Source organism: Rhamphochromis sp. 'chilingali' (assembly GCF_963969265.1).
Source record: "Rhamphochromis sp. 'chilingali' genome assembly, chromosome: 1".
NCBI lineage: Eukaryota > Metazoa > Chordata > Actinopteri > Cichliformes > Cichlidae > Rhamphochromis > Rhamphochromis sp. 'chilingali'.
In genome coordinates, this window is record NC_137929.1 from 63,941,976 (window position 1) to 63,960,698 (window position 18,723).

Below are 18,723 nucleotides of genomic sequence, written 5' to 3' on the forward strand. Positions count from 1 at the left end.
TCTAGTCCAGAAAAAGAGATAAATAATGGAGATGTTGAGTGTCAGAAGTATCTTTAGATGGAGATTAAATAGAATGTGCTCAGACTGGAGAACTGTGCTCTGGTAATAATAAAAAGCCTTAAAAACACACTGGTTTAGTTAAAGACGAGCACCGTCCCAATAGGCTTGCTACACAAACAGGTGCACATTTTTATCAATTGTGCTTCCTTCAAAAGCTGCCTGGAGTTAGTTGTGTGGGTTGTAGAGGGTCCCTTCCCCAATAAATAAAGACAGAGAAAGTCTGTTAGCTGACAAAGACTGAGCACAGAAACCACACTTCGAGTGCAATTACAGTGTGTGAATGTGTTGCTTTGCTTTGCTCACAAAGTATTTCAAACACAAGATCAGTGCTAACAAATATTCTCTAAAAACCCAGGAGATCATTTAAATCCAAGCAAACTGTCTATGAATAGATGAAACCCACGTCTCCGAGTGTGCTGCAAAGATCCCACCAAGAACAGAGGTGGAAATAACCTGAAGAAGGTACCACAGAAAAAGACGGCAGTGGGGGTGTCATCATTGCTGTCCTGCAGTAAAAAAATATAAACATATGAAGCATTGCTCGTTTACTCGCAGTACCAGCGTTGTCTTTTTCCATTACATGCTTTATAGACTGTATAGATAATGTCTACGACTGAAGTAGGCAGTACTTTGATTTTGCCTGGAAGAGTCGAATAATCCATAAAACCCGTGAGAGCACAACCAATCACAACACACAAATATCGTTTCCATGCATGGATGTTTTCAAACTGAAATGCAAATGCAAAAAATGTAGTATTTTTTTATCAAATATTTGTGTACGCCATATAGATGCGACACTCACAGTGGACTATGTCACAGCAAACAAAGAGCAGAGAGCCAAGAGCGACAAAGGTCCCTGCATTTCCGTTGTTTCTGTCATCGGGTTTAAAACACCAGGACATGACCACAAGTTTAATTCATACATAATAGAATATGCACAGTCATGAATACGCTGGCAGTGGTGCTGGTCACATCGCAGGCGCTACATGGAGTCACTACAACAGTCTAAATGAACAGGTTTGCAGGTCCGGGTCACTGCTGTGTGGATCTGAGCAGAGATGCCCAGACTGTTGACTTACAAGGAAGCACCTCAGCTGGGAGGCATCCACGAGGCATGATAGTCAGGTCCCTGAACCACTTCAGCAGGCTCCTGTGGATGTGGACAGCCTTCAGAGGCAGCTCATACCTGCAACCACAGCTCACAGACAGAGCAGATCGATCAGTAAATCAGAAGCTTTGCATTCACATTCAGGTCTCTCTCGACCACAGATAGTTACAGTGCCCACATTACTGCAGACGCTGCACCGATCCATCCACCAGTCTCCTCCTTTCTCCCTCGCTCACAAACCCCAAGATACTTAAACTCCCTCATTGGGGCAGCATCTTACTCCCAGTCCAGAGTGCTGCTGCCGTCCTGTTGTTCACATCCTCAGTCTGGTAACCGCTGATTCTCCAAGCAAACATCTCAAACAAAACAAAGTAGAACGTCCAAACATCTTGTCTCACTTGGCGAGCATCACAAACAGTATTCGTCACAACTTCCTGACTCTTAAGAAGATAATACCCTGATGGTTTAATAGTTAGTTGCAGAAGCAAACCACTAATCCTCAGATACGGCGTGCGTGCACAGGTGTGGTTTTTGGATCACAAAGCAGTGGTTTCATCGTTTCATCGTGCCTCTCAGCTCTGATTTAACTCCTCACATGAACATTTCAGTTTCTACAAAAAGGTCAAAGCTGGCCGTCACCTCAGCACCTGCACGCGGCGTGTTAACGTCAGGCGTCCAGTGTAAATGCTGCATGTGCGCACACACGGACACACACCTGCTATTATGTGTATGATAATGTTTGTGTCTGCTGCCCTGCAGCCTGGCATTAATACAGAGGACTCAGGGTTACTGCGACCTGTGTTCCCATAATGCCAGGCTTTACCACGCGTGTGTGTCTGTGTGTGACGTCTGTCATTCTGCACAGCGACAAACACAACAGAGTTAAAACCGTCTGTTGTTAACACGCGGCAGACACTCGCTTCCTCCGTCTCTTGTTGCTGCTTGATGACTAAGTCGCCTGCTGCTCTTTGTTCCAGTCACACAACTTTTCATCAGCTCAAGGTAAGAGCCTGAGAAAATGAGAATAATTCAGCTTTTATGGGTACGTGATGGGAAGTGTGTGAGGTTTCAGTGAAGCTGTCAGCTGGGACTGGAGGGAACATTTGTCCTTTGTTTTGGGTTTACGTGGAGATTTCTGTGATGGGCTGAAAAGACCTGAAGTGGAAATGGAGAGTAGTTGGACTATACTGTTTTACTTTTGCTTACGCACAATTAATGAAGCAGTGTGTTGATCAAGTACTGAGGCCAACTATTTATTTTACTTGAAATGCCAATTTTCACATTTTTAAGAGAAAAAACTGCATATTTATATATATGCATATATTGTTTATATATATTATTTAAAAAAATAATTTCTATTAGAAATAAGTTAAAGTTTGCCTGATATGTCTTACTCCTGCATCACTGTATTTCCAGGTAAAACTGCACATTGTATGTAACTTTGCTTTTCTGAAGGCTTCAGTTATTAGTCATGCAGTAGATTAAGAGATTACAGTAAGGGTGGCGTTAAAGATGAAAGATTTCCAAGTGTAAGCTTTTTCTAATCTGCTAAGTCTGGTAATCTATAGTGAGGATTATCAGCATGTTGACAATAACAATCATCAGCTGGCATTAAAACCTTTGAAGAAGTCACTCCGGGTACTTCTTGAGTTTGGACTTCTTTTCAGGTTCTTGGAGAAGTTTCACTGTTTATCCATCCAAGAGGTTTGTTCAGGTCTAAAAGCTGGTGGAGACTCTCAGGTATTTACTCGTTGTTGGAGAGTCACCTTGCAGAGGGTTCAACCCTATAATCATGAGAATCGTTAGGGGTCACAGGGGCCAAGGTGTGAATCAAGGTGTGGGTCACTGAAGTGAATTTCTTATGAGTCGCTGATCGCTCTACAGTCATGTGAGGCATTGAGGCATTAGGAGCACATTGGCTAAGGTGTGAGTGGAGATTAAATTGGATGAGAAGGGATCTCAGGACAGCATTAAGTGGAATTTCTGGTGAAGCAGAGGTGGTGCGTTCACTGTCCACCGCAGTCTTGGGATAGCCTGTCTGCCTGCAAAAAGCTGATGTCAGATGGAGGCGGTGCACAAATGGAGGCCTGTATGTGGACCGACTAGTGTGTGCGTCACTCTTGCTTGCACTGCTGTTGGTCCATTCATCAACCGCAGAGAAGAGCGAAAGGGTTGCAGCGGGCAGATTTGATTGGTAACAACAATGAAAAGTGTCCGTGATTAAAGGTGTTGGTGGGACTAAAGTGCACCTACTTACATGATTACAGGGCGGCTCTGCGAGTCTCTGGACCGCCTGCAATGAGTCCATGAGCCTTTAGAACTGAAATATCCTCTCAGATGAAATGTGGAACATCTTTAATAAAATTTTAAAAAGGTGAATGAAACAAGGATTTAGATGAGGATTTTCTGAATGGTCACACAAAGTAAACTGACACCGTCCATTAAGACGTTTTAAAAAGTTTATTTGGGTGCTCATTTTGTTCATGATTTCCATGACATTTTCACTATTCTTACTTGAATAGACTGATTGGACTTCAATGGCATTTAGCATTAAGGACTTTGTTAGTTTGAAATCAGACTTATTTGAAATATTTAAATGTGGCTCCTCACATATATGAGAAGAAATGCGTGATTGTTTCAGATGATGGATGAAGAGGCCACCAAGCGTTACCTTCGGGTGAGCGACGTTGGGCTGCAGCAGGAACAGGCTGAGGTACCACCGACTGTTCACATCACACAAAACATCCACCTATTAAAACCACACACGTGGAGTCACGTGGCCTACAACTTTATCTTTCCTTCTATTTCTGCTCTGACATGGTAAAGAAAACACAACTGCTCCAGCCATCAAAATAGCCCAGTACGTGTGACCAGTTTGTCATCCAAGACTGGAGATGGTCACTTTAAAGTCTGTTTGAGATAACAAACTGACAGGGTGCTTCTTCTGTACCTGTGAAATCTCTCCCACACCACTGGCAGCTTGAACAGGTGATGTAAGGCAGGATGGATCCACGCTCTGACCCTGCCTGAATGTTGCAACAGAAACTGAGACTCATCAGACCAGGAAATGTTTGTCCAACCGTCTACTGTCCAATTTTGATGAGTCTGTGAATTGTAGCTTTAGTTCTTAGCTCTCTGGAGTGCACCCAGTGCAGACTTCTGTTGACTGTTAGCTTCAAAGTTCAACACGCTGTGCATTCAGAGGCGCTCTTCTGCATGCCTTTGATCTAGCGTTGCCTTCTTGTTAGCTTGAAGCAGTCTGACCTCTGACATCACTGAGGCATTTTCATCCAGAGACTTGAAGACCATTGGATGTTTTCAGATGATTCTCTGTAAACCTTAGAGTTGGCTGTGTGGGAAAAATCCCAACAGATCAGCAGTTTATGAAATACTCTGATAACCAAAGTCTCTTTGAGTTTCAGCAGGTCATCTTGAGTCGTCACCAGTGACTTGCTGATGTAATATTTGCATTCATGAGCAGTTGAACAACTGAATAACTGGCACAAGTTTCCTGACTGACAGTAAAACAAGTGAGTGAGAATAAGGACCAGAGAGACCTGCCTGAGCTGTTGTAGCCTCAAAGCCAGACTTAACTATTAACTATGAATATGGGAATGCAGAGGCCAAAAACCAACAGCCACTCAAAGCAGAGCTAATAAATGACCAGGAGTCATTGACCTGGAACTTGAAATGCTGACGGGCTGATGATCAGATGGATACCTCTGTTCAAGAAAAGAGGGCAGAGGATCTAAGACTATTGATAGTAAATCATAAACCATGTCTGCCATATATGCACTAAACAAACAAACACAATGTGTGACACTTGAAATACAATAGGTTGACAACACTTTGTGTAAAGCAGGATTTCTTACGTATTTCATAGTTTTAATGCAGCGTGTTGATATTTCACTCCTCCACCGTCCACCTCCAGTTGGCCCTTGGCGCTTCAGTAAAGGTCATTTTAACCATGTAAAGTGAATGAAGGCCGGAGCAGTAATGCTATCACATGTCACAGTGGACCAATGTATGGCAACGACAGATCATAAAACAATTAACAGATTTAGAGGTACAGATAAGCTGCTATTTGGTCATAAAAAGTTGTTAAGTTCATGAAATTGGATCACCAAACATTAAACACCCGTGTACTTGTTCGGTTATTCTTAGAAACAAAGTCAGCTTTACGTGCATGGCTGTCTGTCACATTTAAGCTGTAAATCACCCATGTGGCTGCAGAGTGTTTAGAAATCATCAAAGTTCTTCTGAAAACATAAAAGGTTGGATACATCAACTGGAAACCAGCGGACTTTAGACATTAGTGAGGGTCCAGAGCCATAAAATGTCGAATGTTGACATTTTTCATGATCTGTATGTGTGTGTGAGAGGTGGGATAGTGTATCTGCTCGTTTAGTGACTGATGGGATGAAACAATAACTGTTTGTCTAGTAAACAGACAAACAGGAGGAAAACAAACAGGAATAGGTGTGCGTTCCTCTTTGACATGTGCTCACTCAGTCTCACGGTGGAGGCGTGGCCTTCCACAGGTTAGTGGGGCAAATGGGCAGACCAACAACAACCAATACCAGCACACCATAATGAACACACCCCAGTTTCTTGGCTGCGTTATCTGACTTTTAGGAGGTATGTCAGTAAGGAAGCCATCACACGACCCAATCAGAGATTACACCACACAACTACGTCACAATATTCAATAAAGGTTTTTGACCTTGGTAGTCATACAATATAGTAATGAAAAAAATAATCACTGACAAGTTTTTGCAGCACGAGTCCAATTAATGTATGGGAACGCCTCTGCAGATGTTGTACTAACCTGCAGGAATGAGGTGGCTGGCCTTGTACTAGTCAGACTTTTAAAGCATGACTTTACTCAAAAACTGCGAAAGTAACTTTGTGGTATTTGGTTTATAGGTGATATATATGTTGCAGGAAGCTGGATAAGTGGTTTAAATAATGCATGGATTTTTAAGATGTAATACAGAAGAGAGTTGACCCCATATGTTATGAGCTTGTTGGCACCTTCTGATCCTCCAAAGATGAGGCTTGTTATATATCTAAAGGGTGACCATAAATTTTTCCATCAGGGCTTTCCAGCTTTGAAATGACCAGCCTGAGGAGATAAGGCTCACAGAAGTATTGGTGTTTTGCTGTGATTGAATCCTTTATGATCTTTTACTGCCTTTGATTGTCTTTTTGAAATCAGCTTTCAATTATTTTACAGTGCTCTCTGTTTTTGGTGGTTCTTCCATACCAGTTTTATTTCTCTTTACTTTTTTTTTTTGGTTTTCCTATTTCTTTCTGTTCATCTCATCACTTAAATGTTATAATAAAATTATTACTATTTTTAAAAAGATCTCTGAACACGAACAAAGTCCTGCATCTCTAAATCAGCAGTCTTTTGCCAACTTTTAAAGAAAATCTAGGAAGTATTGAGGAAAACATAAAGAGCAAACAGAGTAACTTCTAGGGCCTTAGTAATTCGTCAACCATTGAAATTCACCTGCTTCAAGAGGTTTGGCTGAAGAGGACAAAGGACAAAACCCTACAGCCCATGTCTTTAAACCCATTCTATCTCTCTCTCTCTCTCTCTCTCTCTCTCTCTCACTTTTGTACACATGCACGTTTCTGGTAAAGGTAGGGAGTAAAGTTCAGGCTGGTCAAGAGGACAGAGAGATCACCGTCCTGCCCCGGAGGAAGGCGGAGGAGCCGGAGGAGCCGGACGACACGACCACGGTGAGTGTGATTCACCTCTGAGCTCTGAGAAAGGCCGTCTATTTATAGAAACCATATGCAAGTGTTGGGGCTCTGTAATTTTTAAGGTTTAGACTGAATGTAGGTGGACAGATGAGAACTGCAGCTAACCTCTGGGCAGTGGGCTCTACATGTGAAAATATGTGTAAAACACTTTGGAGTCAGAGTGAAGGAGACCAGCATGCATACAACGAAAAAAAAAAAAAAAAAAGACCAAGCATTGTTGTTATTAAGGCAGTTTCTACCCATTTATTGGGAATTTTCCTTTCCAAATGTTAGAACATAAGAATTCCAAGGACAAAATTCATACAAGACAGTTAATTTGAAGGGTAACACCTTATAGTTACTGAATCTGTGCTCTTTTAGCAACTACAGATGGATCGAATGCAACCTCACTCTAATGAAACCTCAGCAACCTGGTTGTAGTTGAGGGTTTAAAGTTCTCATGAATATTAATGATAATAAAGTTTGTGGTTTAGGCGTTGTGTCCTGTAAGTGCTCAGTCACACAAGTGTAGAGACTGGTTGGCGATGTCCTAGAAACAGTCCGTTGCTAGGGAAAAATGAAAATTCACCATCTGGTTGCTGGAGTTTGCTGGCAGACACTGTTTAACTTATTGCTGAAGACTCAGTAGGTCACTGCGCTGACCGAGAGAAAGGCCGGTATAAAAATGGAAATGAAAAAATGTATATTTCCCAAACAGCTGGTCAGTGGTTGCTAGCTGTCTCTAGGTGAAATAAGTTGCAAGTTGTAGGTTGCAGCAAAAATGAAAACGTTTTTCTTGAAAGACAAATGTTCTACATTTGGCAATAGTTCAGACAAGCTGGCGTCTTCTATGCAAACTACTGGTGTCTGCAGCAATCTGTTGCTGTGACCAAATGAATGATGAATATCAGAAACTGAAAAACATCTAATGAACAGATGAAGACGCCATCATCTGACTCTTCCTGCTGCGCGTCCTGTATCAGTCTGAAGGACAGATGTCCTCGACCTCGGGGAATCATCAACCTGCTCATCACCAAAGGTAACGAACACTCATGATGCCTGTGTGTTTGTATAAGGTAACATCCTCAACTATGTGTCTTCATTAAATACTCTACCTGACCAGCAGCACTGTGTAAATGTGTCCTGTCACACTGAATCTTAATGGGATGTCACATCTGCTTGCAGTGTGTTTGTTTGCTCTGCTGTTCGGAGTCGTCTGGACCATCACGGGAAAAGAGTGTTTACCTGGAGGGAACCTGTTCGGCATCATCATCCTCTTCATCTGTTCCGTGCTGGGAGGGAAGCTGGTGGGAATGATCCAACTGCCCACACTGCCCCCCTTCCCTCCACTGCTTGGTACAGCCCAATCACTCATTCCTTTTATAGTTTAAGCAAGTAGAGCTGGGCGATATGAGATTTTTTCATATCACGATATGTTTTTTTCATTTCAGGCGATAACGATATCTATCACGATATAAGCCAAATAACTATATTTGTAAGATTTAAATGTGCCGTTGCTCACAAGTAAAATGTGAAATAATCAGCAGCTTGTTTTGATTTAAATATTTATTTCCCATAATAAGTTCAACAGGGCAGATGTACTTAAAATGAGGCTTCAGTTTCAGATAAATAAAGGCAAATATTACAAACTACACAAAAGGTAGCCGCTAAAGCATTTAAGTTTCAAAATAGAACTCCTCCTTGAATCGCTACCTTATCATGGTGGAGGGGTTTGTGTGTCCCAGGGATCCCAGGGGCTATGTTGTCTGGGGGCTTTGCCCCCTGGTAGGGTCTCCCATGGCAAATTGGTCCTGGGTGAGGGACCAGACAAAGAGCGATTCAGAAGACCCTTATGAAAAGATTATCGAGGGAACAGTTTACCCTGCCCGGGATAGGGTTACCGGGGCCCCGCCCTGGATCCAGGCCCGGGGAGGGTGCCCGAGGGCGAGCGTCTGGTGGCCGGGCCTTAGTCCATGGGGCCCGGCCGGGCACAGCCCGAAGAGGAGACATGGGCCCATCCTCCCGCAGGCCCACCACCCGCAGGAGGCGCCATAGGGGTCGGGTGCATTGTGTGCTGGGTGGCGGCCAGGAGTGGAGGCCCTGGTGGACTGACCCCCGGCTGCCAAGACTGGCAATAGGGACATGGAATGTCACCTCTCTGGTGGGGAAGGAGCCTGAGTTAGTGCGTGAGGTTGAGAGATACCGGCTAGAAGGTGCTCCACCTGGAGACTCTGTTGTCCTGCTGGGAGACTTCAATGCTCACGTGGGTAACGACAGCGAGACCTGGAGGGGCGTGATTGGGAGGAACGGCCTCCCTGAACTGATCCCGAGCAGTGCTTTGTTATTGGACTTCTGTGCTAATCACAATTTGGCCATAACGAACACCCTGTTCGAACATAAGAGTGTCCATAAGTGCACGTGGCACCAGGACGCTCTAGGCCGTAGGTCGATGATCAATCTTGTAATCGTATCACCAGACCTGCGACCATATGTTCTGGACACTCCGGTAAAGAGAGGGGCTGAGCTGTCAACTGATCACCACCTGGTGGTGAGTTGGATCAGGTGGCGGGGGAGGACGCTGGACAGACCTGGTACACTTAAACGCGTAGTGAGGGTGTGCTGGGAACGTCTAACAGAGGCCCCAGTCCGCGAGATCTTCAACGCACACCTCCGGCAGACCTTCAACAGCATTCTGAGGGAGACTGGGGACATTGAGTCCGAATGGACCATGTTCAGCGTCTCCATTGCCGAAGCTGCTGCATTGAGCTGCGGCCGCAAGGTGGTTGGTGCCTGCCGCGGTGGTAATCCCCGAACCAAATGGTGGACACCAGAGGCCAAGGGAGCCACCAGGCTGAAGAAGGAGTCCTATCGGGCTTGGTTAGCCTGTGGTACTCCGGAGGCAGCCGACAGGTATCGACAGGCCAAGCGGAATGCGGCTCGGGCAGTGGCTGAAGCAAAAATTCGGGTGTGGGAGGAGTTCGGAGAGGCCATGGAAAAAGACTTTCGGACTGCCTCGAAGAGATTCTGGCAAACCATCAGGCGTCTCAGGAGGGGAAAGCGGTGCTCCACCTGCACTGTGTATAGTGCTGGCGGAGCGCTGCTGACGTCGACTGAGAAAATTGCCAGGCGGTGGAAGGAATACTTCGAGGACCTCCTTAATCCTACTGACACGTCTTCCGAGGAGGAAGCAGAGTCTGGGGATGAGGGGAATGACCCGCCAATTTCCGGGGGCGAGGTCACTGAGGCAGTTAAACAACTCCTTGGTGGCAGAGCCCCTGGTGTTGATTAGGTCCGCCCCGAGTTCCTGAAGGCTCTGGACGTTGTAGGGCTGTCCTGGTTGACACGCCTCTGCAATGTTCAGGGGCAGTACCTGTGGACTGGCAGACCGGGGTGGTGGTCCCCATCTTTAAGAAGGAGGACCGGAGGGTGTGTCCCAACTACAGGGGGATCACACTCCTCAGCCTCCCTGGGAAAGTCTATGCCAGGGTGCTGGAAAGGAGAGTTCGTCCGCTAGTCGAACCTCGGATACAGGAGGAACAATGCGGTTTTCGTCCTGGTCGCGGAACACTGGACCAGCTCTTTATCCTCTCCAGGATACTTGAGGGTGCATGGGAGTTTGCCCAACCAGTCTACATGTGTTTTGTGGACTTGGAGAAGGCATTCGACCGTGTCCCTCGGGGTGTCCTGTGGGAGGTGTTGCGGGAGTATGGGGTGTCTGGCCCATTGCTACGGGCCATTCGATCCCTATGCAACCGTTGCAAGAGCTTGGTTCGCATTGCCGGCAATAAGTCGGACTCGTTCCCGGTGGGTGATGGGCTCCGCCAGGGCTGCCCTTTGTCTCCGGTTCTGTTCATAATTTTTATGGACAGGATTTCTAGGCACAGCCAAGTGGCGGAGGGCTTTCGCTTTGGTGGCCTCAGAATCTCATCTCTGATATTTGCGGATGATGTGGTTCTGTTGGCTTCATCGGGTGAGGGCCTCCAGCTCGCACTGGAACGGTTCGCAGCCGAGTGTGAAGCAGTGGGAATGAGGATCAGCACCTCCAAATCTGAGGCCATGGTTCTCAGCCGGAAAAGGGTGGAGTGCCCACTCCGGGACGGGGATGAGTTCCTGCCCCAAGTAGAGGAGTTCAAGTATCTCGGGATCTTGTTCGTGAGTGATGGGAGAAGGGAGCCGGAGATCGACAGACGGATTGGGGCTGCAGCTGCAGTAATGCGGACGCTGCACCGGTCCGTTGTGGTGAAGAGGGAGCTGAGTGTAAAAGCGAAGCTCTCAATTTACCGGTCGATCTACGTCCCTACCCTCACCTATGGCCACGAGCTGTGGGTAGTGACCGAAAGAACGAGATCGCGGATACAAGCGGCAGAAATGAGCTTCCTCCGAAGGGTGGCTGGCCTCTCCCTTAGAGATAGGGTGAGAAGTTCGGCCATCCGGGAGGGGCTCAGAGTAGAGCAGCTGCTGCTCCACATCGAAAGGAGCCAGCTGAGGTGGTTCGGGCATCTGACAAGGATGCCCCCTGGGCGCCTCCTGGGTGAGGTGTTCCAGGCATGTCCCACTGGGAGGAGGCCCTGGGGCAGACCCAGGACACGCTGGAGAGATTATATATCTCGGCTGGCCTGGGAACGCCTTGGTGTTCCCCTGGATAAGCTGGAGGAGGTGGCTGGGGAGAGGGAGGTCTGGGCCTCTTTGCTTAGGCTGCTGCCCCCGCGACCCGGCCTTGGATAAAGCGGATGAAGATGGATGGATGGAATAGAACAAACAAAACAGACTACTAAATTGTCAGGTCCACTTAGAAACAAAATATTAATTCTAAAAATAAATCTTAGCTTATTTTACAGAAGAAGAGACAAAATTGACTAACTTATTTAATATAGCTTTGGAAGCGCTGTCTGAGAGAAATGTTTATATCCAGGGAGTTGGTAACGAGGATTCATTACCTTAATTAGCTGCTTGAATCCTTCATTGTCGACCGTGTTTATTGGTAGCATGTCTTTAGCAAGACAGTAAGCCATGGCATTCGTTATGTTGCTATGTCTCTTAGCTTTTTTGTCATATGGTAAGACGCCGGAGAAAGCCGACTCAATTGATTGCTTCGCAGGGATTCCCCCAGTTGTTTTCGATGATGAATTAGTGCTTTCAGTCAGAGATTGAGCGTGCTCTAGTGGGTGGCACTGCTTCAGGTGATAAAAAAGGTTTGTTGTATTTCCAGACTTTGTGGGAACATGCTTTCGGCACAATTTACAGTGCGCGTTACTGTTTTTTGTCAGACTTGAAATAGCCGAAATACCTCCACACTATGGAACTTCTCTTGCCTTTCCTTTCGACAATCTCTCCGGCATCCGTCATCTGTGTTCTCTTCGGTAACCTTCGGTCACGCTCTCGGTTGATTTTTCTCTAGTCGGCACACTCATTTCCTCCATTACCCGGCCGCTGGCTGCTTTCCAAACAAATACACATGTGCGGCTTGGCACTTGAGCTGTACGTAACAAGTTAGGTGACATGACGCTGCGGCTGTGATTGGTTCGGCTCTGCGCTGCTTAATTTGAATTGGCTATTCATTTTTTATAAGAGAGGAAGAGAGAGAGAGATGAGGTCTATCGCAATAGTTTCATTTTTCTATCGGGAAAAGTTATTTCGCAATACATATCGTTATCGTTTATCGCCCAGCTCTAGTTTATAAAATCTGTGTTAAGAGCCTCTGATGTAGATCTTCCCAGCAGCTATGCTTGTGTGTCTGTGATGTGCTGCAATATGCAGCATAAACAGTAGAGGGTGGTTTGTGCTCTCTCTTGGAGTTCATCCATTCTCCTTGAGTCAATTAAAAGAGAAAATGGTGACATTAGAAGTAAGCAAAAATGCAAAGGTGGAAGCACTGGACCAATCACTGCTTTGAGGAGACGTAGGTCCATTTGATGATGATTTAATAAGACAGTGATTAGGTAGAACTTTATAATACAGCATATGGCTGTAATTCCCCTGGAATTAAATTGATTCTCTGTGTGTTTTATCTGAAATTTTATCTTGGCCATTTGAATAGTGATACACACCAACATAATAAGAAATCAAAAAGGCAAAGCGAATCCCCTTAATAATAAAGCCTGCATCTCTAAAAGTACAGCATAGTGTAAATTACTTAAATATTGATACACTACTTAAAATTACTGTAATTATTTTTTTAATTCCAGTAAAACACGAATTGTTACCCCTTTATTATAACATACTGTATTTGCCAGGAAGCATTTGTAGATAAAAAGAATTTAATTGTAATTTCAGATGCATGTTGAATCATTGTATTTTGCTAGCACAGATTATGTTAGCTGGGGTACTTACAGGTGTGGCAACCATGTAAAAACCTGTGTATGTGTGTGCGTGCGTGTAGGTATGCTGCTGGCGGGTCTGCTATTGCGTAATGTTCCTTACATAACGGACGCCATCTTCATCGACACTCACTGGTCTGCAGCTCTGAGGAACATCGCCTTGTCCATCATCCTGACCAGGGCTGGTCTGGGCCTCAACCCTGAGGTACGTGTACATTTAAATATCAGTCTAAGTTAAGTTGCACACAAAATCAAATGCAGTCTCTTAACTCTGTGTTTGCATGCAGGCTTTAAGTCGACTGAAAGCAGTGTGCGTACGTGTTGCAGTTGGACCCTGTATGGTGGAAGCCTGCATTGTTGCTGTGGTTTCTCACTTCCTGCTGGGTCTGCCATGGGTTTGGGGTTTCATACTGGGGTAAAGTGCACACACACACACACACACACACACACACACACACACACACACACACACACATAGGGATGGGTACCGGTATCCGGTGCCATGATGGCACCGGTTCTGACATAAACGGTAGTAACCAGACCGAAAAGCAGCGCACATTTCGGTGCTTTTTTTTCCTGACCTGTGATACACTTTGAATTCTAGCCAATCATTTTACGTTTCCGAGGATAGTGGGCGGGCCCAGGTACGTAGGTTCTTTTAGAGCAGAGCTACAGATTAAAAATGCCCAAGGCGAAGCGGTCAAAAGTCTGGCTGTACTTCACAGCAAAATATACAAACTCAGCAGCCTGCAACAAGCGCCTTAAGCTGATACTGTGATACTGTCAAAGGAGGTAACACCTCAAATCCGATGAAACACCTGGCGACGCATAGCGTTTTTTTTTTTAAAAGCCGAGAAATGCGCCGTATTTGATAGCTTGCTGTGAGACCTCACACCGAGCACATCTACTGTGGGTGTGGTGCCTGTTATCGGACCCGGAGTTAGCAACATCCCCCAAAAACACAAACAGGAGAGTCCTGGCCCCTAGCCCTGCCAGTGTAGCAGAAATGATGAGGATGATGATGCAGCAGCATCCGTTCTTCTTTGTGTGAGTAGCTTCATGTTGTTCGTGTGTAATTTACGTTGAGTAGGCTAACCACGTTATTACATTAATGCATGTAAGGTGAACTAGCAAACATCATCATAGCTACATGCGGCTGTCTTCTTGTTTGATGGCAGATACTCCCTTCACCCTGGCCAAAAAGGCTAAAATGACCAAAGAAAAAGTGGAAAACCGCTAAACATGAGAAGTTTTTGGACAAAGTTTGTATTTATTCCATTGTTTAAGCACTGCTTCCAGCCAAGAGTGATACCATATATGCACTATAGCTGCAGAAAAGGCTAACATTGTCATCTTTTTACAAAAAGAACAGCTGAACATGGGAGGTTTTTGAATTTTGTGTTCTCTATTATTTAAGCACCGGTTTGAGCACCGTTTAAGCACCAGCACTGTTTCAAAAGTACCGGTTTGGCACCGGTATCGGATAAAACCTAAACGATACCCATCTCTAGACACACACACAGAGCCATTTCTTTCTGTATGACTAGATTCAAAGTAAGTAAAGCGACACTCATTGTGCCTGTGATATTTGTGTTTGTGCAGTTTTGTACTGGCTGCCGTTTCTCCAGCAGTTGTTGTTCCTTCAATGCTGCTTCTGCAGAGAGAAGGATATGGAGTGGAGAAGGTAAATTATCACCCGTTACTATCATCACTACATTTGACTGATGAAAGGTTCATCCTGCCACAAGGGGCAGCGTATGGGTGGAAAAACAGATGAGCCTGAGATGAATCTATAGACATGACACATCATCTGTGTAGGCTTATGCAGAGCAAGTATAAAATAAAAATAACAGCAGAACCACCTGCAGGACTGTAAACATTACATAACAATTGACACCATTAATAAAATCAATATAGGGGCCTCTAGAGATCCTCGAGCTCCATCAACACATTCTCAGTGATTGCTAAGCTTCCTAATCATGCTCTACCCCCTTTACAAGAACCCACAGTGACCTCTAGGAGACCCACAGTGGTCCTTAATACCTCATACAAAGTCACTAAAGCCAGCTTAAGCAACACTTGAAACTTTGATAGGATACTGATTAAGTAGCAATACTCTTCTAAAAGCGTTGTACACCTTATTGGTTTTCACAACAACCCCAATACCTATAATACACCACTAGAATCCCTTCAGCTATTTCTCAAAGCGTTTAATCACTTCAAGTCTATTTAAAGGAAGGGAAAGCATCACCAAAAAGATCTAGGGCTCCTCCAGTAAAGCTCCTCAAACCCAAGAGCTTCCATGGGAGTCAAGAAAGATCAAGTCTTCTGCTCTAATATGAATCTTTAATGTCACTGTGTGTTGTTCTTCAGGGAATCCCCACCCTCCTGATGGCTGCTGGAAGCTTTGATGATATTCTCGCCATAACAGGATTCTCTACTTGTTTGGGAATCGCCTTCTCTACAGGTCAGACAAAATGTTTCTGTCCTGTGCTGTTCAGTTCGTTCTTTTCTAGTCTACATGGTCTCGTTGTGTTTGTCCTGCAGGTTCTACATGGATGAACATACTGAAGGGTCTGCTGGAGGTGGTGGGAGGCATCGTAGCTGGTATGATCCTGGGCATGTTCTTGTACTGCTTCCCCAGCAATGACCAGGTCTGACATTTTTATATTAATATGATTTTTCCTTTTTTAATTGTTCATAAAATGTGTCTTTAATATCTCCTGTCTGATCGCAGGAGGATCTGGTATTGAGGAGGACCCTCATGTTGCTGGGTCTGTCCACATTTTCAGTCTTCTTCAGTCATGTTATAGGTTTTGCTGGAGCTGGAGGTCTCTGTACACTGGTGCTGGCTTTCCTGGCTGCACTGGGCTGGAAGACTGAAAAGGTATCATATATCAGGATCACTTTAACCTGCCTCCTGCCCCTTGGATTTTGTCATGTTTACCCTAAATCAACATGTCTTTTAATGGCTGGCACCATGGAATGTGGTTAATCCAGGTATCTCTAACTTCACAATCAGGCACCAGTAGCAGAAATGGTGGGTCGGTCATGGGATGTATTTCAGCCACTTCTCTTCGGTCTGATTGGAGCTGAGATCACGATTAAAGCACTCAGCCCAAGTACTGTGGGTAAGAACATTATGCTACCAGTATATTTCAGTTAGACTTTGCTCCATTTGTGTCTAGATTTTGTTCTCAGTTACTAGGAGCCCAGTGGGCCCAGTAATCAAAGAGCTTTAACCTGCAGAGCAAAACATTTCACTGCTTGAGGAAATTTAAGATATTGGTTTCCTCTTTGTTGTTGTGTCTATGCCCTTAGGTCTGGGTATGGCCTGCATTCTTATTGGTCTGGTGATCCGTCTACTTGTCACCTTCCTGTTGGTTCATTACGGAGGATTCAGCTTAAAAGAGAAGCTCTTCATTTCTGTGGCCTGGCTGCCTAAAGCTACTGTGCAGGTCTGTGAGTGTGTAATCCTGATATTAGACTGCTAGAAGATATTCATTTTTCAAGAATAGTGTGCCCGACTTTATTAAACCAGAACTAGAAGCACCTCAGACTTATCCGGAAACTTCTGCATAAAGCCTCTAAACACTCCTAAAATGCCACTGGTGGTCAAAACAGCTACTAAGATATCATATAGATTTTTCTTTGTAACCACTGAAATCATTAGATTGTAATGGTGTTGATTAGCTACCTACATGGCTCCTGAATTCTCTTTATTGACTTCGAAAACCTAAATTACTACAATAACCACGCAAAGAAGTTCTAGTTCGCCATTAGTTATGATCTAAAGGCCTTTAGATCTAGATGACTAAGAACTAAAAAAGTACCGTTGTTTCCCTTAAAACCACCTCTGTGATCTTAACGATAAACTCCTTCATTGTTAATCTGCACTTCTCCTGAGCAGTTATTTATGTCTGTATGTGCTAGGCTGCCATTGGCTCCAAGGCATTGGACATGGCGAGGGAGGAAGGGGACGAGGCCTTAATTAAGTTTGGTTTGGACGTGCTAACATTAGCGGTGTTAGCCATCTTGACCACAGCTCCAGTTGGTGCACTGGGTATCGGACTGGCAGGACCACGTCTCCTGGCCCGGCAGGTCAAAGGTCAGCAGGCATACACATCTGCACACTGTGTAGTGGCTTACATCACTGAACAGTGTCAGATGTAGTCATATGTAAACAACATATGTCTTTTCTTCCCCTTTCTAAAAATCCCGACCTCAGCAGAAGAGACGGAAGGTGGAGCTACACCATCTTACCGCAACGGGGTTGTTCAAGAAAAAGACAACGGGACTCTCGAGAGCAAGCTATGAAGCATCTGAGTGGAAAAACTGACTATACAAAACTGTATATACAATATATATATATATATGTCCACACATTATGTAAATCATAAACAGAATTTAGCTGCGGTTCATTTATATAAACTGGCTGTCAATATCTTCTATTTTCTCATATGCTCAGGTTAGAAACTGTAAATGTGCAAATGTTTGTGTAGTGTACTATACTGATATTTATGCATTTTGGTAAAGTGCAATGATTGATTTTACATTACACTCAGATTATGTTATCAGCTCATTAGCAGTGACAGAATCTATATTATGAATTAATTTCTGGCTAGCTAGTGTTAACATAAAGCGTATTTGCCACACCAGGTTTCATTTTCTTACTTCATTTTTTATTTTCTTCTGTTTGTCTGTTGCATAAGTGAAGTACAGCTGAGGTCATTCATCATATGGGGACTGGCAGATAGTTTAGCTAGCATGCTAATCTGATGTGTTGGAGTTTAGATATGGTGGAGTAACAAAGGCAGACTTGATGCTGGAGGTCAGGTCTTTAAACTGACATCACATTCTTTCTGGTGTCAGGTTTGGTTATAAGAAGCTAAAATGTTCATTTTTACTGTTTTGTGTGCTTAAAACATGGTTATTTACAAAAGCGAATATTGGATACAGATTAAGTAATTAATGGCAGTAACAGATAGCTTCATTAAACAGCTTCAAATGTGCAAGTGACTAATCTTAACTGGGTGGGTAATCTATTGTCTAATGACATTTTCAAAGATATATTAATATATTCTTAGATAATATTCATACAAAATAATCTGAATGTTTATCTTTGAGACACACTTCATTACACGCACGGCTGCCAGCCTGGAAGCTTGTATCAGTAATCGTGTAATCATTAAGCATGCTGTAATTGTGTGATGTCCTATTGAGCTTTAATTCAAAGCTCAATAAATATTTATCAATAAAGTTAGAATATTAAAAAAGGTTTCTTTTTTGTATGCATCAAGACTACATGCTATTTACTTAAGTTATGGCAGCTAGTTCCACACAATTCAGTCTTAATTGGTAAACGTAATATAACTAAGGTTTTAGGTTCTGCTGGGATCACATGACGAAGCTATGACACACGTATCTGAACTGATTATGAGCTCACATGGCCACATTCACCACAGATGTCAGTGTGTCATGATTCTT

General features: G+C 44.3%; 1 protein-coding gene across 2 annotated transcripts; it reads left to right on the plus strand.

Moving 5' to 3' along the window:
* The first annotated feature begins 2,124 nt into the window (after window positions 1–2,124).
* Window positions 2,125–18,452, plus strand: LOC308402560 (sodium/hydrogen exchanger 9B2-like). Of its 2 annotated transcripts, none has more exons than XM_080891498.1 (15): window positions 2,125–2,170; window positions 3,810–3,881; window positions 6,818–6,916; window positions 7,856–7,958; window positions 8,105–8,275; window positions 13,299–13,441; window positions 13,524–13,651; window positions 14,839–14,920; window positions 15,610–15,703; window positions 15,784–15,890; window positions 15,974–16,123; window positions 16,259–16,367; window positions 16,558–16,694; window positions 17,170–17,344; window positions 17,465–18,452. In XM_080891498.1, the coding sequence occupies exons 2-15, from the start codon at window positions 3,810–3,812 to the stop codon at window positions 17,551–17,553; spliced, it is 1,659 nt and encodes a 552-aa protein (XP_080747624.1). In that variant the 5' UTR covers window positions 2,125–2,170; the 3' UTR covers window positions 17,554–18,452. The 2 variants fall into 2 exon arrangements, with proteins under 2 accessions (XP_080747624.1, XP_080747625.1); XM_080891499.1 differs by having other exon boundaries at window positions 17,468–18,452.
* Window positions 18,453–18,723: the final 271 nt, after the last annotated feature.

Coding starts and splice junctions, on each gene's coding strand:
- LOC308402560 (XM_080891498.1), top strand. CDS start 3,810: ATGATGGATGAAGAGGCCACCAAGCGTTACCTTCGGGTGAGCGACGTT. Junction 7,959..8,104: donor CAACCTGCTCATCACCAAAG/GTAACGAACACT, acceptor ATCTGCTTGCAG/TGTGTTTGTTTGCTCTGCTG. Junction 8,276..13,298: donor CCCCTTCCCTCCACTGCTTG/GTACAGCCCAAT, acceptor GCGTGCGTGTAG/GTATGCTGCTGGCGGGTCTG.